The 24,753-nt window shown below is 37.6% G+C and overlaps 1 protein-coding gene and 1 pseudogene across 7 annotated transcripts in view; one reads left to right on the top strand and one right to left on the bottom strand.

Annotated features, from left to right (window-relative positions):
* DNAJC13 (DnaJ heat shock protein family (Hsp40) member C13) overlaps positions 1-24,753 on the top strand; it is a 161,464-nt gene that overhangs the window by 92,893 nt on the left and 43,818 nt on the right. For all 7 annotated transcript variants that reach the window (XM_008249240.4, XM_051818458.2, XM_008249244.4 and 4 more), the window contains 12 exons: positions 2,065-2,169; positions 3,251-3,453; positions 4,480-4,564; positions 7,858-8,012; positions 8,527-8,572; positions 10,671-10,825; positions 13,724-13,925; positions 16,339-16,454; positions 17,810-17,888; positions 19,274-19,409; positions 21,844-22,028; positions 22,397-22,471. In XM_008249240.4, coding sequence (XP_008247462.3) covers positions 2,065-2,169; positions 3,251-3,453; positions 4,480-4,564; positions 7,858-8,012; positions 8,527-8,572; positions 10,671-10,825; positions 13,724-13,925; positions 16,339-16,454; positions 17,810-17,888; positions 19,274-19,409; positions 21,844-22,028; positions 22,397-22,471 — 1,542 coding nt within the window. The remainder of the gene's footprint in view (positions 1-2,064; positions 2,170-3,250; positions 3,454-4,479; positions 4,565-7,857; positions 8,013-8,526; positions 8,573-10,670; positions 10,826-13,723; positions 13,926-16,338; positions 16,455-17,809; positions 17,889-19,273; positions 19,410-21,843; positions 22,029-22,396; positions 22,472-24,753) is intronic.
* On the bottom strand, positions 23,364-24,622 carry LOC100352719 (ribosome production factor 1 pseudogene; annotated as a pseudogene).

The following is a 24,753-nucleotide window of genomic DNA, read 5'->3' as shown; positions in this document are numbered from 1 at the left end:
ACTGATCCGAAGCCAGGAGCCAGGTGCTTCCTCCTGGTCTCCCACATGGGTGCAGGGGCCCAAGCACTTGGGTCATCCTCCACTGCCCTCCCGGGCCACAGCAGAGAGCAGGACTAGAAGAGGAACAGCCGGGACTAGAACTGGGCACCCATATGGGATGCAGGCGCCACAGGCAGAGGATTATCCAAGTGAGCCATGGCACCGGCCCCGAGAAATTATTTCTGTAGTAATTAGAATAGTACTAATCCATGGGAGTTTAATTCACACAAAAAAAGTGAAAGCACCATAAGAATAATCTGAAATGGATAGTAATGATCCAGCTTTACTTCTGCTGTATCTCTTTTGTCTTTTAAAATAGCTATATCTCTAGCGAAGTTTATTCTGAGGTAATATGACCTTTGGGACATAAACTGAATTCATCCAACATATAACTAGAACTTCTAGTGTTGACAGGCTCTGAAAATATGCTTTGTTTTGAGAACTCTGCGGGTGTTATTGGAACCACTAAGGGCACAAAGCCACAAGTCTTCTGAATGACTTTTGTGATGCCCAGTTTGTAAAAAGGATTTCTATGTAGCTCATTTGAATTTTGGGGTGTTAGCTTTGTTTTTGTTTGATGTCCTGGTGCAAGGAAAGTTGTCATGGTAGATTTTATGTGAATTGGAACCAACAGTACTATTTAACTATTTAGAACATGACGTTTTCTATTATCAGGTATGAATGATAGTAATCCACCACTGCACTGTGCCATGTCCTGTTCTGGTACATATATTAAAAACTTTAAATTCCCCAATAGTCCTATGAGATGGTTATTATCATTATTCTTGTTTTCCTCATGAGGAAACTGGAACAGAGAGGCTACTTAAATGCATTGCCTATGTGCTCCCAGAAGTATCAGAGCTAGAGTTGGAACCAGTAGTTTACATTCATAACCATTTTGCTATTCATTACATGTGAGTCTAAGAGTCAAGAGTTTATGGGGCAGGCATATATTCTGGTGATTCAGATGCCAGTTAAGATGTGTGCATCCCACATTAGAGTACCTGCATTTGATGATATGGTGAGTGAACCAGCAGATGCAGCTTGCTTTGTCTGTGACTCTCACAAAAAAAAAAGCTGTAATAAAATATACTCACTATATAAAAATTCTACCCTGGGTTTCTCATCAAACATTAATAGGAAAATTTAAAGAATTATCTATAGTATAAAAGAAAAAATTACAAAAAATATAATATTGCAGATCTTCATTGGCTTTAATTGAAATTCTAGAATAGGGCCACAATCTTTTCTTTAGAATGCAGCAACTCAACACATGAGCAAGTTATATATTTACAGCCAGAGAAAAGGAAGTGATAAACATAAAATAAAAGGGAAGTATAGAAACAGCATAATTGATGGCAGCTTGCATCTGTCTTATCTGAATATGGTTTGAACACTTGTCAGGCTGGCTGTGGTTGACTGAAGGTTGGCTGCTAGGATTGCCTGAGACTGGGCTACTAGTTAGAAAAGCAAGATACAGTCTATTCACATAAGTTGGGTCACAGTTCACTATGTGTGGAAGCAGCTTTGGGCCAGACTTAATTCATATTAACATGTTTGAAATCCTAAAGTCTTTCCTAATAACATTTTAACTGTTTGATCTCAAATACTTATTGAAACTCTTAAGTTGTAGTAAGTTAATTCTTCCTCAAAACACTTTTATAGTTCTTAGCATTGTGGTTCAAAGTTATTGATAAATGTTTAGTTATGTAACCATTTGCATATTTTTTGCTACTGAAATTTTAGTGTCCTGAGAACTTACTGATGACCATAAGGAATATAAATGACTTCTAATTTAGCTAACATTGCTCAGTGAATTTAGGATACTATTTACTTCAAATACATATTTAAAAGAAAATAACTTTTGACTATTGGGTTAGGCATCTAATCCTTAACTCTTAAGGAATTCCTAAAGGGGCAAAAGGAATATAAGCTCCCAAATTAGTGCTGTATATCTTTGTTTTATAACACCCTCTCTCGTAAACTTCCTCCATGGAAAATAACTAAAATCTTCTTCAAACTTAGAGCAATGTAATTGAAGCTGCTCCAGATATGAAGAGAGAGAGTGAAAAGGAATGGTATTTTGGCAATGCAGACAAAGAACGGAGTGGCCCATATGGTTTTCATGAGGTATGTGTCTTGGAGAAGCTTTTTGCAAAGGCCTGCACTTTTTCTATGGCCTCACAGAGAGATGTAGAATATTTTAAAACTGATTTTAATTACTTGCATCAACTCTGAGGGCCCTGCAACTCCATTTCTGCACTAGGGATTAGACAACTTGCACTATTAACGAACCACCCATATGTAGCAGATCATGTCTTCTAGCTTTAAAAAGCAATTTATTGTTAATGGAGGTAGCATTCAGGATTGTAACATTTTATTTAATAACAATTGCTATATTAATTATTATGTCAAACTATAATACTTCCATGTGGTATGATCAAGTAAGCTTTAATTTGTTGTCTGAATTTTTTTGTAAATTACCTATTTAGTTTCTATCTTCATCTTTAAATATACAATCCTGACCCTGTCTCCCTGCTTCATCCGACCCCATCCTTTGCCTCCCAGGCTCAGTCAAAATTTGGCCAAAATATAGGTTTTCTTTCTTTTTTTCTTTTTTTTTTTTTTTTTTTTTTGACAGGCAGAGTTAGACAGTGAGAGAGAGAGACAGAGAGAAAAGTCTTCCTTCCCCTGGTTCACTCCCCCAACTGGCTGCTACAGCCGGCGTGCTGTGCCGATCTGAAGCCAGAAGCCAAGTGCTTCCTCCTGGTCTTCCACGCCAGTACAGGGCCCAAGCACTTGGGCCATTCTCCACTGCCTTCCGCCACAGCAGAGAGCTGGACTGGAAGAGGAGCAACAGGGACAGAACCAGTGCCCGAACCGGGACTAGAACCCAGAGTACCGGTGCCGCAGGCAGAGAATCAGCCTAGTGAGCCATGGCGCCGGCTTTTTTACAGCTTTGAAGAGCCTTCTGCTCTTATTTAATTTGGTGATGTTACACTCTACCCTTCATTTTTACTCTATGAATATTATTTATGCTCTGTATTATCCAAATTTGTTTTCTGGAAGGCCTGTTAACAAAACTTTTGTTTTTTTAATAATGAACTTGCATGCTTGTGTCATAGTTTAGTATGTATTTACTATAAAATAAAAAACATGGGTAAAATTTTTATTTGCCTATTTGTAATAATGATGTCATCCATCCATTAAGATGCAAGAATTGTGGACCAAAGGAATGTTAAATGCAAAAACCAGATGCTGGGCTCAAGGCATGGATGGATGGCGACCACTTCAGGCAATACCCCAGCTTAAGTGGTATCTGTTAGCCAGTGGGCAAGCTGTGCTGAATGAGAGTGACCTTGCTACCCTTATATTGAACATGTTGATCACCATGTGTGGATATTTTCCAAGCAGGTAAGATGTAATTTAATATTCCCATGGCTAACAGGGGACTCTAAAATATCTTCATCTCCTCATTGGTATGAATGCTTCCTCAGTAACATGGGATTACTCTGATGATTTAAAACAAAGGTGTCCTGTCTCTGATCTTGGGGAAGTTCTGCTTTGGCTTTAGAAACAGAACTCTTTGAAACAAAAAATTTGCAAATTATATTGATAAAGTGGCTGAAAAGCAATATTCTCTGGAACAATTTCAAGTAATATTTCAAAATTGAGGCTTACTAACTGCACTGTAACAACAGTAGCAGTTAGAGCATTCTTGTGAATCAGGTTGAGTGTTCTGAAGTAAGCATAAGGCAACCTGCAGAGAGGGGGGAGTGCTAACTGATTCTGTCAGAGTAGCGACCCATAGACAGAAGGTGAATCTGGGTTCGCATCTCACCCCACTGGTGAAGGTGGGAATTTGTTTTCTGCTGACCTTGCGTGGAACTTTACAATTTTTTATAATATATTTTCATAGACAACATTTTTTCTGGTTATTAAGTTATCTTGTAGTGGAAACTACTAGAAACTCGCATATTTTATGAAAGGTTTTCATGATTCCAGTTCTCTTTAAAATAGAAACTAACTAAAATCCACACACTTAGTATTTAGAAGTGACAGAAATTAAGACTAGGAAAATACTGAGCAGAGTTAAATTAAGGTTTATGTGATATAGTTTGTTATGCCCTTTGGGGGGAAATTCCACTAACAGTGTGTTGGACAACACCAAGTTTAATCAATTAAATAATAAATAAGAGTCTTTGGCTCTTCTAGGGCACTGTTTTTCAAGGAAATCTTTTGGAAGGAAATGAAGTCATATTAAACAGCCATATAGATTTAAACCAAAATACCTAATCATGTTCCCAGCTGTATGAGAGCTTAGTCTTCATTAACAAAAAAGTAAGGTAACCTGCTTCATGCCTAGTAGAATGCCATATGCTCTAAAGATACAAATTTTTATAAGTACATTAAGTATTGACCTTCGAAAATGTTTTCTAGGGATCAGGACAATGCCATCATTCGGCCTTTACCCAGAGTGAAAAGATTGCTGTCAGACAGCACTTGCCTTCCCCATATTATTCAGGTGAGTTACTATCATGTTATCAAACTAGTGCCAGTATTTCAAGAATCATATTCTCTTAATAATTTTTTTATGAATTCCAGTTATGGTTTTAGTCTGTTCCATTTCCTAAAAGCTTGAACCCTGAATTATATTTTTTTCACTCATAATTAGTAGATGTTTTGGATATCCTGTGGAAGTCCGTATATCCAGAATTGTAAACAGGGAGTCTGCGGATTGCAAATCTGTTCTAAAAGCATTTTGTAGTACTATCCATTCTTTTTTAAAGATTTATTTATTTATTTGAAATTCAGAGTTAGACAGAAGGAGAGGCAGAGAGAGAGAGAGGTCTTCCATCTGCTGGTTCACTCCCAAGTTGGCTGCAGCAGCCGGAGCTGTGCCGATCCAAAGCCAGGAGCCAGGATCCCCTTCCAGGTCTCCCATGTGGGTGCAGGGGCCCAAGGACTTGGGCCATCCTCCACTACTTTCCCAGGCCATAGCAGAGAGCTGGATTTTTTTTTTTTTTTTTTTAAGATTTATTTATTTGAAAGAGTTACCGAAAGAGAGAGGTCTTCCATCCGCTGATTCACTCCCCAGGTGGCCACAACGGCCAGAGCTGTGCTGATCTGAAGCCAGCAGCCAGGAGCCGCCTCTGTGTTTCCCATGTGGGTACAGGGGCCCAAAGACTTGGGCCATTCTCTGATACTTTACCAGGCCATAGCAGAGAGCTGAATTGGAAGTGGAGCAGCCAGGACTCAATCCGGTGTCCATATGGGATGCTGGCACTGCAGGCAGCGGCTTTACCCACTACACCACTGTGCTGGTCCCACTATCCATTCTTAAAGGCACACCATTTAGCATTAAAAGGTGGTGTACTGTACTTTGTGGTATAGGCTGATGTTGGTCAGGTGACTGGGAGGCATAGAAGTGGGCCACCTTGTGGAGATGGTTTATGTGTCTTAACAGATGATCACTGCTATCTCACTAGTTTATGTCTCAGATTTTAACTGCTCTTAGTCACATGTTTTTATACATAGTAACCGATTGAAAGCATCTAGTTGGAATTATGTAGGCTATACCAAAATAGTTTTTCTTTCTTTGCATCAGTCTGTTTTACAAGGAATTAAGGTATTTAAACTCCAGATTAGCGTTAAGCCCAAATAAGCCCTGTACTGAGATTTCATATAAATGTTTTCCTCCTGTCTGTTGATTTGTTGTCAGATATAATTTTTTTTTGCATTAATTATAGATGGCTTAACTCTGTGATGTTTATAAGGAAGTTGTACCTTTATTATACCTTCATTTATATATTTATGTGGACAGGGAAAGGAAAGTTACTCAGTTTATATATTTTACACTCACTACTTAAGTGCTTATGTAAGTTGCTAATAATGAAAAAACCTTCTGAGTATGATAATACAGTATCATTTGTTTTCCTAACTTACTTAAGCATACAGCATTTTAAAATCTGTGTGCTTTTGTGTTGTGGACATTTCTGTTCAGGCTTTTAAATGAAAGAGCACTGCAGTTACTGTTTCTTCTAAGCTACTACCACCATTTGCTGCAAATGTGACCATGTGACTGCAAATGTGAGGCAGTGCAGAGGGACTGTTTGCTATGTTGGACCCTCTCAGCATCTAGATAAAATATTTTGTCCAGAAAATCAGCTGCTCCCAAATGTTTTTCCAAGCCATATGAAAGTGAAAGGAAAAGAATAATTTAAAGTGGTATTAAACTTCAGACTAGGAAAGGGTAATTGAAAAACTTTTAAGAGATGTATTCAGTGTAACATGAAGCTTCAGAGAGGGTTGGGTACTAATTAACCAGATTTTTTTTTTAATGTTTTCTAAATAAACAAAATGATTTAGAAGAAATATATTGTAGATGTAGATAGCCTAAGATATTGTGAGATTCCTTGTACACTAACAACTTAAAATACTGTGTGTGGTTAGTTTTTTGGACTGTTTATTCTCTTAGTGAAAAGTCTTTAATTTTAGTTGCTATTAACAGTAGGGGAAACCCTTGTGCAATTTTCTGTTTTTCCTTTGTAACAAACATAGTATGAAATTCTTAATCTAGGGACTTTGTTGAACAGAAACCAAAAACACAGACAAATGTAAATTATTTACTTGAAAGACATGTGTGATAGCTGTCTATTCTTCCATCTGAGTCTAGACCTTTGATAATATGAGTTTATGCTTTTATTGGTGGCTTTTAACCCCAAATTGGGAAATATTTGGAAGTATTTGTAGTAAATTGTTTCATGGATAACATTTAATAAATTGATTTATCAGATACTTATTCATAGCAATTTTTTATGATTTTATTAGTTCAGATTCATTACCGTGGTCCAGATTTTCCATCCAGTATTTCTGCTGCTTTTATCTAGAAATCACATCTTTTGGTATTTTCTGGTAGTAGAATTACTACCTGGCAGCTGATACTTATGCGCTTTCCCTTTGACCTGCAGTTCTAGATTTACTTGTTAGTGTAGTCTCACTGATAGCTGTTCTCTGCCCTGCTATGCCCCCCCCAAGATACGTTTTATTTAAGGAATACAAACTATATCTTTCATAATTAGAACTTTAGGAAACTTGAAAACCCCTCTTTCTACCCTCCTTCCCCATGTAGTTTTCAGGAGATTCTTCATGTCAACTGAATGGAAATTAACACAAAACATACCTAGATCTTTTTCTTTTTAATGATTTATTTATTTACTTATTTTTCTGAAAGGCAGAGTAACAGGGAGAGGGAGAAGGAAAGAGAAATAGACATCTTCCATCCACTGGGTCACTCCCAAAGTGGCCATAGCGGATGAGGGTGTACCAGGCCAAAGCCAAGCCAGGAAGTCCATGCATGTCTCCCCTGTGGATGGCAGGTGCTCAGATACTTTGGCTGTCATCCACTGCTTTCCCAGGCATGTTAGTGGGGAGCTGGATTGGAGGCACAGCAGCCAGCACTTGAACTGGCAGTCTGTTGCAGGTTTCCAGCCATTGCAAGCAGCAGTGTAACCCACTGTGTCATAGTGCCAACCCCAGTTGTTTTTCTTTTGTCATTAACAGAGAAATCTACTTAGATTCTCTAAAGTAATTTTACCTAATGCATCATGAAACTAGCATCAGGCATATTTGGGTTTTTTTCTGAATAAGTTTTGGTCAATTCTCAATTGATATTTTACTATCTTTGTATTGAACACTGTGAGCAGACAGACTAGCTTTTACTGAATCCACAGATTTTTATTTTATAATTTAAAGAAGAAACTGTAACTTCAGAATATGAAATATACATAAACCTAAAAAGAGATTTTCTTTTCTCAGCTACTACTGACCTTTGACCCTATCCTTGTTGAGAAAGTGGCTATTTTGTTATACCATATCATGCAGGATAACCCACAGTTACCTCGTCTCTATTTGAGTGGAGTATTTTTCTTCATCATGATGTACACAGGTTCCAATGTGCTTCCTGTTGCTCGGTGAGAATTTTAAGGGTAATCTCTTTGCAATTATTAATTGAATTGTACTTAGGAAGGGTTATTTGAATTTTTTGTGACTGCATCATTGCTTTTTAAATGTTTCATTATAAAAGCTGTTTTTGTGTGTAAAAATTTGGAAAGTATAAGAATGGGGAAGAAATTACTCAGAATTGATCACTTTATCATATCTGACATAAAACTTTTATAACCATGTAGTTAGTATTGTAACATATTTAATAAAAATATATTCATATTGTACATGCAATTTTGCCTTTTGCTTTTCCTTAAAATTGAATAATTTTCATTTTATTACATAACCTTAATATAGTCATACTCAAAAATCATTATAGTTCATATAACTTTTTTCCATAATTGGAAATAAAATAATTTTGGAATATGGATTTACAAGTTGCCTTGTTGCTTTTATTTATATTAGATCTGGTGTTTAGAATAATGGTTTTGCTAAAACTAAATCAGTCCCCATATCTGACAGACAATTTATTTTTCTTGGCAGGTTTTTAAAATACACACACACCAAACAGGCTTTCAAGTCAGAAGAGGTAAGTCAGCTCAATCCTCTGAATATTTAACACTAGGTAAGCTGATTTGGCCCTGTAAGGTCTTCTGAGCTGTATATGTTTGCTAATTTATAATTACTTGAAGTAGGTTTTGTTTTATTTATTTTTTTTGTGTTCTTAGTACCATATACTTAGAAAATCTAAGCTAAATTTTTAAAATGAAAACAAATGTTGCCCATTAGATGTATATTGAAATCATAGCTATAAATTATTATTTGTTACCTCTGTGAATGTAAATTGTTCTCTTTGTATTAGATTTAAATAAATGGAAGAGGTATTTAGCTTAGTGTTTAAGATGCCTGTGTCCCACTTCCGAATGCCTGGATTCTGTTCCCACCTCCAGACCCAAGAAGACAGTGTTGATGACTCAAGCAGTTGAGTCCCTGCCACCTATGTGGGATACTCAGACTGAGTTCTCAGCTTTGACTTGGTCCAGTCCTGGCCATTGCAGCATTTGGGGAGTGGACTAGCGAATTGGAGCTCATTCTTTGTCTGTCTTTCTCTTTGTATCTCTGCTTTTCAAATAAAAAAAATTTTTTTTAATTAGATATTTTTGTAATTCATTCATTAGATATCTGAGTGTCATATAGTCAGCTAAGATTTAAAAAGACTTTAGCTACCTTTTTATTCAGATCCAAAGGTGGCAGAAGTGCCACACTTCTCTTTTGAAGCTACTCAATTTTTTATATTCTCTCTAATGTTCTTGACATTTTACCAAGGAGGAAAATTAGGCATTCAAAAGAAAGGTGAGACTTTTCCAGGTGGCTTTGATGATCTAAACCTTTATGCCTACATTCTACAAAGAGATATTGTCAAAATATAAATGAAGGGTATTTCAAAATTTGTTGGACTTTTCATGGAGCAGTGATTTTTTGGGGGACATTTTTTCAAGAGTAGAACAGTAAAATGAAATACTGATCAAGAAACTAATTAAGGAATGTTACTGTCTTTGGCAGTAGACACTAGATCAAATCACATGTTTGATAGAGCCATCAGTTAGGCCCTGGAAAATCTATTTGATAATATTAAAGATGAGGTCTGCTATAGCATAATTCCCACAGCATTATATAAATGGAAATGAGAGTATACAAGAAATTATAAAAAATCTCTATTGATACTCTCTTAATGTGGAATTAATCATTTTGGGTATTTAGTTTTCTTGCTTTATTGCTGTGCAATTATACATATGTAGTTTATATTCAAATTTTTAGAAATTACATCACCTAACAATGTTTTGGATAATTACAACAAAGCAGTGTTTATAGCCGAATTCTAGATGCAGGAATTACCAAATAATAGAATTCTAAAGACAGAACAATCAATTCTTTACCCAAAAGTTTAACCAATCATGAATTTATGCTTTTGTTGGCAAAAACCTAAAAATATTCATCTTCTGCTTTGTCTTTGCATCAAGTGGTAAAGCCATATTTGAGTTTTTACCCTCCTGTCTCTTTGTCCTTTCCTAGGGAAGTAAAACATCTTAAATTTGCCTGGAAGGAAGTAAGAAAAGTATTTATAGTTTTTAGGATTTTATTTCCATCAGGTAAATAAATGAGTTAAAAAACTTACAGTGATAAAGTATGACATTTGGCTGACTCCATTATACCAGCCAAAGGATATGGACTTCTAATGTAGCTGATTATATTGATTATCATTTCCTTGTGTAGAATTCTCCATCCAAATCCTAGCCACAGTTCCTTCTTAAGACAAAGATCTCCAAGATTTGCTTTTGAGAATAGGAGATATGGATAGGAACTGTAAACAACAATGTAATGTAGTAAATTTTCACAGGTTCTTCCTTGTGATGTCTGTTACTGTTACACATGATGAAGGCTGTCCTAAATAACACCAGCAGCACTTAATGCTTGAGAAGCCTAAGACTGCTGTAGGGCTGAAGGCTGTTTGTTCTGCCTTGGAGCTCATTCTGGGGTGCTTTGTACCAGAACTTTTGACTTTAGTTTTGCTGTATTATCATCTAAATTACCAGTGGTGCTCTTTCTTCAAATGTTTTCTAACCATAATTCACTAATCAGAAAATTGAAAAGTAACTTTAGTGTCTCTATTTTGTTTTGTTTTAAAGACAAAGGGACAAGATATTTTTCAGAGAAGTATACTTGGGCACATCCTACCTGAAGCAATGGTTTGTTACTTAGAAAATTATGAACCTGAAAAGTTTTCTGAGATTTTTCTAGGAGAATTTGATACTCCAGAAGCAATCTGGAGCAGTGAAATGAGGTAAATAACCGTTTATTGTTTATATTTTAAACTCATAATCCTTGCTCCTTGCCATCTTATTTGACTCTGTTAAATGTTTTCACTAGTGTCAGTCTAAGCAGAATAGTCACTGGTGCTAATTCAAGTGATAGGTACAAAGCCTTAAGCATTTTTGTCTTCTGACCTGATTTAACAAATTATTATTACCTTAATAGAGCTTTAATTGGACTAGGGCCTACTGTGACTGGTGCTTCTTAAATCAGTTTATAGAGTTGGTTATTTTTTAGGCAATGAATTAATTATATGTCTGAAGGAAATTATATAAGGATAAAATCTAGATGCTCCTAGGCATTAGGAAGTAGGACTGTATTACACTAATTAAAAATTGCCATGCATGGCAGTTTGAGTCTGGACTGCTCTACTTCCAATCCAGCTCCCTGTTATATGCCTGGAAAAGCAACAGAAGATGGCCCAAGTGCTTGGGCCCTTGCACCCATGTGGGAAACCTGGAAGAAGCTCCTGACTTCTGGCTTCAGATTGGCCCAGCTCCAGCCATTGTGGCCATTTGGGGAGTGAACCAGCAGATGGAAGATCTCACTTTCTCTATCTCTTTCTGTCTCTGTTTCTCCCTAACACTGCCTTTCAAATAAATAAATCTTAAGCCACCTACATGGGCCTGGAATTGTGGCATAGTTGACATAGTGGGTAAAGCTGCTTCCTGGAACACCAGCATCCTATACGGGCTCTGGTTCAAGTACCAGCTGCTCCACTTCTAATCCAGCTCCCTGCTAATGCACCTGGGAAAGCAGCAGAAGATGCCCCAAGTGCTTGGGCCTCTGTACTTATATAGGATACCTGGAAGAAGCTCCTGGCGTCAGCCTGTCCCAGCCCAGGCTTAGTGGCTTTTTGGGAATTGAAACAGCAAATGGAAGACTGTCTCTGTCTCTCCTTCTCTGTGTAACACTACCTTTGCTTTTCAAATAAACAAAATGAATCTTTAAACAAAACAAAACAAAAACAACAGCAACAAAAAGTGCTTGCAAAGAATGGACCAGATCAGAGATATCCAGCATCATTTTAAAGTCAGGCTTCCTTAGCCAGCACATTTTGACCTTCACCTTCGTGGTTAGCATTTTAAGAAACATCCTTATTAGCAGAGAAATGCTATCAGAGAAGCCTGTGGAAACCCAGAAGTACATGGCAGTATCCAGCTTGCTTCTAAGACTGAATCCTGCACAGTTCCAGTATCAAGGCTGACTGTTGGTGGACAACACCATTGGTTCACTTAGATGGCTGGTGTTTGGCCTTCCCAGTTATTCACTCTCTTCAGACCAATTTCACATTCTGCATGCCACCTACTGGTTATCATTTTTGTCATGTACTAGTTGCTGATTTGAGTCTTCTCTGGCAGTCTTATTTTCCACAGAGGAAAAAATACTTAGGAATAAAAAGTTAGCAATACAATTGTTCTTGGTAATGTTTTTATCCTGACATTGGCTAATGTGATTCCTTTCTAAAAGATATATTTCTTTGTATACAGACCTAATCAAATTTCTGCTTAGCTGAGGCTAGATATTATGTTGTAGAAAGTTAATTAAGGCCGGCCCCGCGACTCAATAGACTAATCCTCCGCCTTGCGGCGCCGGCACACCGGGTTCTAGTCCCGGTCGGGGCACCGGATTCTGTCCTGGTTTCCCCTCTTCCAGTCCAGCTCTCTGCTGTGGCCAGGGAGTGCAGTGGAGGATGGCCCAAGTGCTTGGGCCCTGCACCCCATGGGACACCAGGAGAAGCACCTGGCTCCTGCCTTCGGATCAGCACGGTGCGCCGGCCGCAGCGCGCCGGCTGTGGCAGCCATTGGAGGGTGAACCAACGGCAGAGGAAGACCTTTCTCTCTGTCTCTCTCTCTAACTATCCACTCTGCCTGTCAAAAAAAAAAAAAAGAAAAGAAAAGAAAAGAAAGTTAATTAAAACAACACTGTATAGTATGCTGTTTTGGGGGTAATAATAAATGTGTTTTTGGCTACACCCTCATGCACGCACACGTCATTCCATTTGACCTTCAAATGGCTCGTTTTTCAATAGGAAGGATTGGGACTGGCGAAGGGGGTTAGGCTGCCATCTGCAGTGCCCGTATTCCATATGGGAGTAGATTCAAGTCCCAGCTGTTCCACTTTGAATCCAGTTCCCTGCTAATGTGCCTGGGGAAGCAGTGGAGGATGGCTCAAGTGCTTGGTACTCCTGCAACTAAGTGGGAGACTCAGATGAATCTCTTGGTCCCTGGCTTCTGGCTTCGGCCTGGCCTAGCCTAGCCTTGGTTATTTAGGCCATATGGACAGTGGATGGAAGATCGCTCTCTTTCTTTATCTCTCCCTCCCTCTCTATAATTCTGACTTTGAGAAGCAGAGTTAGAGAGAGGGGCCCTCCATCTGCTGCTGGTTTACTCCCCAAATGGCCACAATGGCCAGAGCTGAGCTGATCTGAAGCTAGGAGCCAGAAGCTTCTTTTGGGTCTTCCACACGGTTTCAGGGTCCCAAGCACTTGGGCCATCTTCCACTGCTTTCCCAGGTCATTAGCAGAGAGCTGGATTGGAAGTGGAGCAGCCAAGATTTGAACTGGTGCCCATATGGCATGCCAGCAATGCAGGCAGAGGCTTAGCCTACTAAGTCACAGTGCTGGCCCCAATAATCTTTAAAAAAATAATAGGAAGGACCAATAATATTAGCCTTTTTCTCTATGATCTTTACAGTAAGTATGATAGATAAGTTCATTTCTGTTGACTGTTTTTTATACTATAGTATTAGAATACCCTGTGTGATATACTTACAAGCTCTTGGTTTAAGTCAATAAATGGAGTTACCTCAATGAGATGCATGTAATTAGATTTCATGATTACCTGTTTTCATCATGCTTGAATTGCAGGCGCCTCATGATAGAGAAAATTGCTGCCCATCTTGCTGATTTCACACCTCGCCTTCAGAGTAATACCAGGGCACTTTATCAGTATTGTCCCATCCCAGTTATCAGCTATCCACAACTAGAAAATGAACTATTTTGTAATATTTATTACCTCAAACAACTTTGTGATACACTCCGGTTTCCAGATTGGCCAATTAAAGACCCGGTGAGTAGGCAATTTAATTTGTGCCTTCTTCAACATAAAAACAACCTCTAATCACTTCAGTTATGTTTTTCTCTTGTGATAAGCAGAATAGCTTTCTTAAATTATTCTCTTTTTCAGTGCTATGTAACTCTGAATGTAGCTCATTATATTTGAGTGAATTTCAGAGTGAAAGATTAGCTTTTGAGCTAGTGTTAAGAACTTTATAATCTTCTGCGAGAAAGAAAAACTTTATATAAAAGCATAGTAGCTTGGTAGAAGCTTGCCATTATATCAGATAAAGCTCACATATGTTGGAATTAGGCAGTTTGAAATTGAGTTTCAATTTGGCCATTGTTAGATCTATTTCTGTAACCTTCAGTTTTCATCTCTAAAGTGATGGTAGTTGTTGTAATAATTAACAGCTATCTCTGACTTCTTGTGAAGATTATGTGTTCATTCACATAATCATAATTCCTGGTACACAGTAACACAGGCAGTAGCTGTGATCTCCTCATTTGTTTAGCATTGTGTACTGTCTGCTTATCCACAGTGTCCCTGGGACTCCACCAGCCTGGAGTCCTTGGATACCTTTGGGGAGCCAAGAGTAAAGTAGGCCTGGGTGCCCATGTCTGTTATGCTATGGAAATTATACCATTATCATTGACGTCTAACAGATTTTAGAACAGTAGCCACTTGTACTATGAGTCACTGCTGTGATCAAATAAATTGTAGGGAGTCTGTGATACTTATTCAAGATTCAATGTGAAATATAAAAAATATAGGCTTTTAAGTCAAACCTGAGTTTGAATTCAGTTCCACCACAAAATAACCGGGAAACATATAGCCATATCTCAGAATCTCAGTGTTTTTATGGGTTATTGAAATTTTATATGAGAATTAAATCTATTTAGGGGTTTTTGGTGGAGCAGTTAAGATGCCACTTGGGGAAAAAACAGGTCTTCAAAGAAGGAGGTACCTTTCTCTGAAGGGAGGAGAGAACCTCCACTTTGACTATGACCTTGTCTAAACAAGATAAGAGTTGGAGAACTCAAGGGGCTTCCATAGCCTTGGAAACTCATGACTGGTGCATAGGGTGATTACTGATGCCATAAACAGGAGTGTCAATTTGTAAAGTCAACAACAGGAGTCACTGTGCACTTACTCCTCAGGTATGTAGGATCTCTGTCCTTAATGTGCTGTACATTGAGGCTTAATGCTATAACGAGTACTCAAACAGTATATTTCACTTTGTGTTTCTATGTGGGTGCAAACTGTTGAAATCTTTACTTAATGTATACTAAACTGATCTTCTGTTAAAAAAAAAAAAAGAAGAAATTATCAATTCCCAACTTGACTCTCGCTGGGATTAAACATGACAATAGGTCTGATCTGATTTCATCATCATTTAAAAAATCATCTATTATTTTTCACTTTATGTTTCTGTGTGGGAGCAAACTGTTGAAATCTTTACTTAATGTATGCTAAACTGATCTTCTGTATATAAAGAGAATTGAAAATGAATCCTCATGTGAATGGAAGGGGAGAGGGAATGGGAAAGGGGAGGGTTGCGGGTGGGAGGGTCGTTATGGGGGGGAAGCCAATGTAATCCATAAGCCGTACTTTGGAAATTTATATTCATTAAATAAAAGTTTAAAAACAAACAAACAAACAAAAAAAAAGATGCCACTTGGGATGCATGTGTCCCACATTGGAGCACCTGGGTTTGAGTCCCAGCTTCACTTCAAATTCCAGCCTCTCGCTGATGTGTTCTCTGGGAGACAACAGTGATAGCTCAAATAATTGGGTTCCTACGATCCATGTGGGATTCTCTAGATTGAGTTCCTGCTTCCTAGCTTCAGCCTGGCCTGATTCCTGGCTGCTGTGAGTGTTCGAGGAGTGAACCAGTGTCTCTCTCTCTATTTCTTTCAAGTAGATAAAAACAAATTTTTGAAAAAAAAAAAATTTAAATGATAAAGTACACAGTTGCCTGGCATGCAGTAAACATTACTGTCTTCTCACTACCTTGACTTCTCTGTATTCACTACCTTCGCATGTGTTTGAGTACTGACATATCAGTAATTACATTAGCTCATCTGGAGAAGCATGCAGTCTACAGCTTTTGTTCTTATTGCAAGGGGTATCATTTAATAATTTCAAAGATATTTTCTGTATTTTTCTTTAAAAATTAAGGGTGGAGACACAAACTGGCAGAGACTAAAAACTGTCACTCAAAAGAAAATAAAGAAATACAGTCTGGTGATAAATAATACCTGGTTACTTAACTACTCAACAGTGCTATGATTTTGATTACTTATATTATTAGATGTTAATTGGACAACCTAGAAATGTCGGTTTATATATAGCACAAAATTCTACTTAATTATATTTTTAAATAAGCTTTACTTTAATATAAATTTTAATCCTCTGCCTTAAGGTTAAACTTCTAAAGGATACCCTTGAAGCCTGGAAGAAGGAAGTAGAAAAGAAGCCACCTACAATGTCAATAGATGATGCTTATGAAGTGCTTAATCTGCCTCAAGGACAGGGGCTGTGAGTTATTTTCATAATAGAGAAATAAATATCTACCTTAAAGTATTAAAATCAAAGACTAAATTATATTTAAATCAACCATTTTCAAAATATTGCTTATTCTTTGATATACAAGGACACATCAAAAAGTTCATGGAAAATGAAATTGAAATATGTATATTTGGGTTAACAGGCATTTTTGAAATCCTAGCATAACAAGGATGTTGATAAAGTTTGTGGAAAATGTGGGTATTATGAAAAAAAATGTGATTTCAAATTTATTTTGTACTCAGATTTTTTTTTTTGATTTCATCTTTCCACATAGTTTTTGGGGTACCCTTGTACACACATATGGGAATAACTATGGCACTCTGTCCATGTAACTTTCACTTATGGTAAATTTCGGTTCTTACTGATATAAGTATTGTTTTCTATTAATTGAAATAACGTAGGCAAAGTATCTGACACTTGCTAGTCACTCACATCTTCCTTTTTCCCTTCTTGCAGATTTACTTTATTAATTATCAGAGAAGTTTTATAGTAGGATACATGTGTTAGAGAAAAATGGTTTAAAAACATTCTCTTAAATATAGACTAAAATTGTACACTTTTCATAAGACTTCTTTAGTAACTTATGTTGACGTTTGAATTGGCAAACTATTTTATAGATTTAGAATTGGTATTTTAAGCATATTGATAAAGTACTGGGTTTTTAAAAAAATATTTCTTGGTCCCAAATATGGTTTTGTTTTTTTTTTTTTTTTTTTTTTTTTTTTTTTTTTTTTTGGACAGGCAGAGTGGACAGTGAGAGAGAGAGACAGAGAGAAAGGTCTTCCTTTGCCGTTGGTTCACCCTCCAATGGCCGCCGCGGTCGGCGCGCTGCGGCCGGCGCACCGCGCTGATCCGATGGCAGGAGCCAGGAGCCAGGTGCTTTTCCTGGTCTCCCATGGGGTGCAGGGCCCAAGCACCTGGGCCATCCTCCACTGCACTCCCTGGCCACAGCAGAGGGCTGGCCTGGAAGAGGGGCAACCGGGACAGAATCCGGCGCCCCGACCGGGACTAGAACCCGGTGTGCCGGCGCCGCTAGGCGGAGGATTAGCCTAGTGAGCCACGGCGCTGGCCCCAAATATGGTTTTATAATTTCTATCGAATGTCAGTCTAGAATAGGGAAGTATTAAATTTTTTCCTTTACCTAAAAGAGGTAATATTTTAAAAATATTTTATTGTGTCTTACTAGGTTTAATTTGATGCTTAATGTGTGATCACATAAAATTCCTGTGAAGAAGTAAGGTTCTTGAAACATCATTTTAGATGATCTTGTAAATAATTTTTACTTGGTCCTTATTATGTTCATGAAAAATTTTCCTATTTCACAGGCATGATGAGAGCCAGATTAGAAAAGCTTACTTCAGGCTTGCACAAAAGTACCATCCTGATAAGAATCCAGAAGGGAGGGTATGTACTGCCTTTGGATTTGGGACTTTTAGATTAAATTTCTTTTGGTCTAGTTTTCCTTAGAAGGAGAACAGAGAGCACCTTGTGAATCAGTGTCTGCCCTGCCTCATAACCTATGCTGAGTGTCTGTTTAATAAAATTTTAGTCACATGCCCTGGTTTTCTGTGTCAGTGGTCCTCCCTCAATTTACCAGAACAGCTCCCCTGTGACTAGTAACATACAGGTAAATTTATTCTCTGTCCTTACCATGTCTCTTTAAGAATGAACTCTAATGGGCAGTCATAAGAACAATTGAAAGTTAGGCATATTGGTGAATTTAATTCATTTGCAAGTGATGCCACTGATATATGGATTGCTATGGGCAATGTCTATATGTTTTCATAATCATATCCAACCATATTTCACTATAACTGAAGAAGTAGAAAATTTGGATTTTAAATCATCTGCTGCCAGCATTTCTTTCATGCCTCAGCTGGTAAAGAGTCACAAAAGATGAAATCACACCAGAACGGCTAAGACTAGGACTGATAGTCTTGTTACTAGAAATTTGTAAGTTGTTTTCGTTGGAAACACACAAGGATTCCTGAATGGGAAGACTGGACATTCAAAGGATGCCATTTTGGTGTGTTGAAAACTTTTTTCATCAAAAGGCTGCATTTGGTTTGATGTTTTATTTTGTTTGTTTGTTTGTTTGTTTGTTTTTTTTGAGAATCTTGTAGCAATTCAAATTCATCTGGGAGAAAAAAGGATCAAGATAGGAAGAAATCTTGCAGTCAGTTTTAAATTGCTAGACATCACCTATCAGATACGAAAACATTCCATAAAGCTATAGTAGTAAAACAATATGATACTTAGACAAGAATGAACATCTAGATCAATGGAACAGAATACAGTGAAATACTTTAAAGGCGTGTATTTAAGAGTCACACCTGGATGTTGTAGCTCCACTACCAAATTGATTTTTTATTATTACAGAAGTTACTTACGTCATATAGTTTGTAATATCCCCATGTAAAAAGTCAGGATAAAGTGTTGCACACTTCATGTGACTGTTCAGAGGATTAAATGAGATAATGGCATTCAGCATAGTGTTTGCCAGCAGTGCCTCAGTAAACAGCAGTTCTTACAATTTTTTATATTAACTGAAAAACTCTCTAGTCTGTGTGAATTTATATGTTTCAAGATTGATCTTAAATACTTATTTGAAGAGTTTTTTTTAGTAAACATTGCTGAGATCATTCAATAGCTATTTGGAAAAAAAATAGTTTCACTTTAATAATGTGCCAACTAGATTACTGTTGTGATGAATTCCTTAATGTAAAAAATAAAATAATGACTAAAGATATTGGTAAAATACAGATATAATTATCTTTGGTTACATACAGGACATGTTTGAAAAAGTAAATAAAGCATATGAGTTCTTATGTACCAAGTCAGCAAAAATAGTGGATGGACCAGATCCGGAGAATATAATTTTAATTCTGAAAACACAGAGCATACTTTTCAACCGTCATAAAGAAGGTAAGACAACTGTTATTTTCAAATTCTCATTTATTTTCCAGGTAATCCTACTATATTACTTGTTTCAATAGTGTATTTTAGTAGAATTAGAATTTTTATTGCAAAAGACTCTTGGAACTGTATTTTGAATACAGGAATATTCTAGAGGAAAGTCCGAAATGTTGTTTGTTTTATACTTTCCCTTCTTAACTGTGTTTATTATTTTGCATTTCCAATAGATATTATTATTACTTTTTGAATGACATTTCCATTTTATGAAATTATGTGGTTAGCAGTTTGAAAAACACAAGAATAGATAAAATAGGTGCGATTCAGTGTGCAGCATTCTGCAGCATGTTTGGCCAGGCCTTTTGTACCTTTTTTGGGGTCATAACAGTAGCATCTCAGAAAGGAGTAAGTTAAAAAGCTTTACTGGGGGAGGGTAAGGGAGAAGAGGTTTCTGTGTGGCAGGCATTTGTTGGCTTGAGGACTGAACTTGACTCACAGCGCAAAGTATGAGATTCATTTGCCGTAGGATGGTGCTGTGTGAGAAGGAAAAGAGGACAGGTGGTGGGGGATTTAAGGTAAGTTTGAGGGGTGTTGAGATTGAAAAAAGTGGTGATGTTAGAGTTAAAGTGTAGGGGACAGCCTAAGGATTTAACAGTTGTATCATTAGGGAGAACAGTGATTAACTGATTCACTTCTGCATATGAATTGGACATAACACATTTGTAAATATTTTGGTTATATGACATTTAGCACTCATCAGAATGAGTTTAGAAATCTTTTTTTAGAACTTTTGGTTATTGGTCAGTGGCTGGTAACTATATTAGTCACAAGATAAAGTTGTGACTCACCATTGGTTTGTGTTATAGGGTCATATTACACTTTTCCCACAGGGATTTATACCCAGTGAGTTTCAGAGCAGGAGGCCTGGTTCAACAGGATCTTAAATTACTTTCTTAGCCACATATTTTTGTACATGTCAGTTAGGAAAATCAGGATCTGTAAATGCCAGGATTTCTTCTTTTTTTTTGTCATCTTATTTTAAGGCAGGTTATTAGCCTTGAAAGGCAAAAAGCTTTACACTGATACCAAATGGAATTACGAAGGTATTTATGGAGTCCAAGTCAGTTAGTTTGCATACTCCTGCCTAACAGACCAGTTTTTTTTTTTTTAAAGATGAACAGAGTAATTGGGTACCCTGTATATGCCAGCTTTCAGTTTTAGATTTATCAATCCATAGAATGAGCTAAATAGACTTAATAATATTAACTTTCATTTTGTATTTTTTTTTTTTTTTGACTTGCAGAGTGGAAAGTGAGAGAGAGAGAGACAGAGAGAAAGGTTTTCCTTTTGCCGTTGGTTCACCCTCCAATGGCCACCGCGGCCAGCACACCACGCTGATCCGAATGCAGGAGCCAGGTGCTTCTCCTGGTCTCCTATGGGGTGCAGGGCCCAAGGACTTGGGCCATCCTCCACTGCCTTCCTGGGCCACAGCAGAGAGCTGGCCTGGAAGAGGGGCAACCGGGACAGAATCCGGCGCCCCGACCAGGACTAGAACCCGGTGTGCCAGCGCCACAGGCGGAGGATTAGCCTATTGAGCTGTGGCGCCGGCCCATTTTGTATTTCTGGTATCAGATTATATTCAGTTATTTTCAGATGTTTATTTTAAGTTACCTTAAAATTGCAAAGTACACTTGTTATCCAGAACAATGAATATAAAATATTCACTCTTTTTTTTTCAGAATTTTTATTGGTGTGCATCTTTGGCACAGCAGTTAATAGGCCACTTGGGATACTCACACGCTATATAGGCATGCCTAGGTTTAAGCCCCAGCTGTGCTTCCCATCCACCTTCCTGCTGCTGTCTACCCTGGGAGGCAACAGTGATAGTTCCAATAGTTTGGGTTCTTTCTACCCATGTGGGAGACTGGGATTGGTTTCTGGGCTTTTGGCTTCAGCCTGATCTGTCTCTGTCTCTTGCTCTCTGTGCCTTTCAAATAAAAATAAATTAAAAAAAAATTAAAAAATTCTTTTTTCTTTATAAGGAGGTAAGTATCATGAGTGTTAATACTATTTCTGATGTATTTGCCATATCTTGCTCTCTGGGATCAGGTGAAAGATCACATAGACAATGTAGAAAGTAGATGTCCTACAAAGGATCAAAGTAATTACATATCAAGTGCAGTCAGTTTCCCAGGAAATATTTGTTCTCTAGTGGAAACATTTTAGAGAAATCAATGAAAACCTTTGCTGAAAGGAAGAATCCAAGGGATTTTCTTAAAAATAGATTTAACTTTTTTATAAGCTAGAATTAGAGTTTGTTTATGATGTTGAATATTTTACCATTTTTGCTTTTTTAAGACAGTGTAGTTGAATATGGTGTCAAAATTAACTTAAAACCAAAGTTTGTGGTTTTTATTTTCCCAACACTAACCTTTGGTTATTTCAGACTTACAGCCATATAAATATGCAGGATATCCCATGCTAATTCGAACTATAACAATGGAAACTTCAGATGACCTGCTTTTCTCAAAAGAATCACCATTGTTGCCTGCGGCTGCTGAACTGGCTTTCCATACTGTCAACTGTTCGGCCCTCAACGCTGAAGAGCTCAGAAGGGAGAATGGCATAGAGGTGATGTTCTGGTTATCTTTAAGCTAGTTTAGGACAATATAAGACACTTGGGAATAAATAATTCACCAGGCACTACAAATGCAGTTAATGAAATTTTTGCCTATAAATTATTCCAGCAGATAACACAATATGTATTGTAGCACCAAAATTAAATGTGGAAATTGAGCTTTATCTCATAATGTGAGTTGGATTCTATTGGGTTTAAAATTGGTAAAGATAATATTGTTTACCAGTAGTTTACTGCAAACTCTTTAAAGAGAAACCTTTAGGCATCTTTTTTTTTTTTTTAAACAAATGTTAATTGAGCAAACATTTGGTGCCAAATATCTAACATGAAAAATCTTTAATGTCTGACTCTGTCTCTGCAGGTGTTACAAGAGGCATTTAGTCGCTGTGTGTCTGTCTTGAATCGTTCTAGTAAACCGAGTGACATGTCTGTACAGGTATGGCTAAAGCCAAAGTTACACAAGACTTTAACATATAAGACTTTCACTAGAAGTTGGTTAAAACAAGGATCGCTGAGCTCTACCCTAACCTGAGTTTCTGACTCAGTGACTCTTTCAGGGGCCTAAGAATATACTTTCTGTCAAATCTCCAGTGATATTGATGCTGTTTGTCTGTCTCACATTAAGAATCAGTTGTGAGATTGGCTTTTTTTTTTTTTTTTTTTTTTTTTGGTCTTTAAAATAATATACTGAGCTCTTTTTTCCCCCTTTTTAAAAAAATTTATTTATTTGAAAGTCAGAGTTACACAGAGAGATCTTCCATCTGCTGGTTCACTCCCCAGATGGCCACAATAGTTGGGCCTGGGCCAGGCTGAAACCAGGAATCAGTAACTTCTTGCAGATCTTCCACATTGATTGCAGGGGCTCGAGCTCTTGGGTCATCCTCTGCTGATTTCCTAGGCACACTAGCAGGGAGCTGGATGAGAAGTGGAGCTGCTGGGACTAAAACTGGCCACCCATATGGATGTCAGTGTTGCAGGTGGCTTTACCCTCTATGCCACAATACTGGCTCCCATACTGAGCCCTTAGTCTTTGTCAGCTAGCTCAGACATTTGTCATTTTGCCATCCTTGTTTCATTTGTCTTCCATTGTTTTCCCTAATTTCCTTCTCTATCTTCCTCCCAAGTTTTGTTAAGGTTATAATAGTTGAAGTCTTGATAGAAAATTCATCAGGAATTCATTAAGATCATTGTAGAGTATATCTTTTTTGTGCAGTCTTTTGCTTATGCTAGCAAATCTAGGAATCAGATCAGTTGTCTCCTTGCTTTTGAGTTTCATCCTGTGTTTTGAAGTACGTTGCCTTGCTGTGTTAACAAGCTGGACAAAAATATTTTTTTTATTATGAAACAAAAGGTTTATTAAACCTAAATGACTTACATTTACTATATAAACAATGGCAGTCCAGGGTACTTGGTCATTTTTGTCCAGACATGAAAGGGAGTTTTTGAAATCAGTAAATGCCATTTTGAAAAGGGTATTCCATCAGAAATAATTTACCAAGTTCAAGATAGGCCTGTTCAGCAAAATCCAAGTTATCCCCTCAGTACTTTACAAATGAAATTTTCTTCTACTTGTGTCCATTTCCTGGGGCTTATGGACCCATTCATATTCTCCATATTTAGAATCAAAGGTTCCTTTCTGAAGAGATCTTAATTTTTAGGTAAAACGTGGTCAAAGTTCCTGAATTCCTGCTTTCTTTTCACTCTTGAATATCTCTCTGAAATCTGAAGAAGATATAATCCCGCTGATTATGGAATGTAGCAGCTTGCCTTCCAATAAACTGAGAATTATGGGGAAAGAGAGAAGCAAACATACGACCAATAGAATGACCTAGCCGTGTTGTAAAATTATTCAGAATCATTTCAGATCTGTGTTCTGTGGGGTCCTTGCCTCTTCTCTTAATTTCTTTACGAAGACTAACACTGCTCATTTAAAAATGAACAGTTGGACCATTTGGCAAATGACTCAAAATCAGTCCATTTGGTGTTTTACGATCTTCATTAATAACAATCAGATCTGTGAAATCTCTTGAAATGCACTGTGGAATAATTTTTTAGAGCCAGTTTGGTATAACTGTGGAGAGCTGTTCACAAAGTTTTACTGTTCTCCCATGAGGTCTATCTGATGTTGTGATGAGAATCTTGGGAGAAGTTTGTCTGTTGAAGTAAGAAGCAAATTCATCTGTAGCTTCATCATAAGCAACCTCTTCATCATTAGGGTCTACTATGGTTTCATCATACATGTGCTGGTTGTCAATGGTCTTAGGTACAGGCTTTGTTGGAACCTTATCTCCAAGAGCCTCTCTCAGTTTTTTAAGTTTTTTCTTAGCTGCCAACTTTTCCTTGCACTGCTGCTGCTTCCACCGCGTGAACATTAAGTGTCGCCGCTGTTTGTTCTTAATCTCGGAAATGCTGAAACCTGGGGGAAATGCAGCCGCTTTCAGGGGCTGAACCCCACTTTCTGTCGCCTCATCCCCAGCGACTGTAGCCTCCTGCGGTTCTTCGGTAACGGCTTTCCTTTTCAGATTTTTCTTCCCCCCACTGCCGGTCTTATCCGCGGCTTTCGCCATTTTCTTTGGTTCCCAAAAATATTTTGATTCAGAGGCAAGCAAACTTTTTTGGAAAACATCAGAGAGTTAACATTTGAGGCTTTGGGCTTCTTCAGACCCCATTTTACATATTTATTTTGTATAGTCCTGTAAAAACCAATTTTAGCTCCCT

Source organism: Oryctolagus cuniculus, chromosome 4 (assembly GCF_964237555.1).
Source record: "Oryctolagus cuniculus chromosome 4, mOryCun1.1, whole genome shotgun sequence".
Taxonomy (NCBI): domain Eukaryota; kingdom Metazoa; phylum Chordata; class Mammalia; order Lagomorpha; family Leporidae; genus Oryctolagus; species Oryctolagus cuniculus.
Note: the sequence above shows the minus strand (reverse complement) of the source record. Positions and strands in the feature narration are given on the sequence as shown.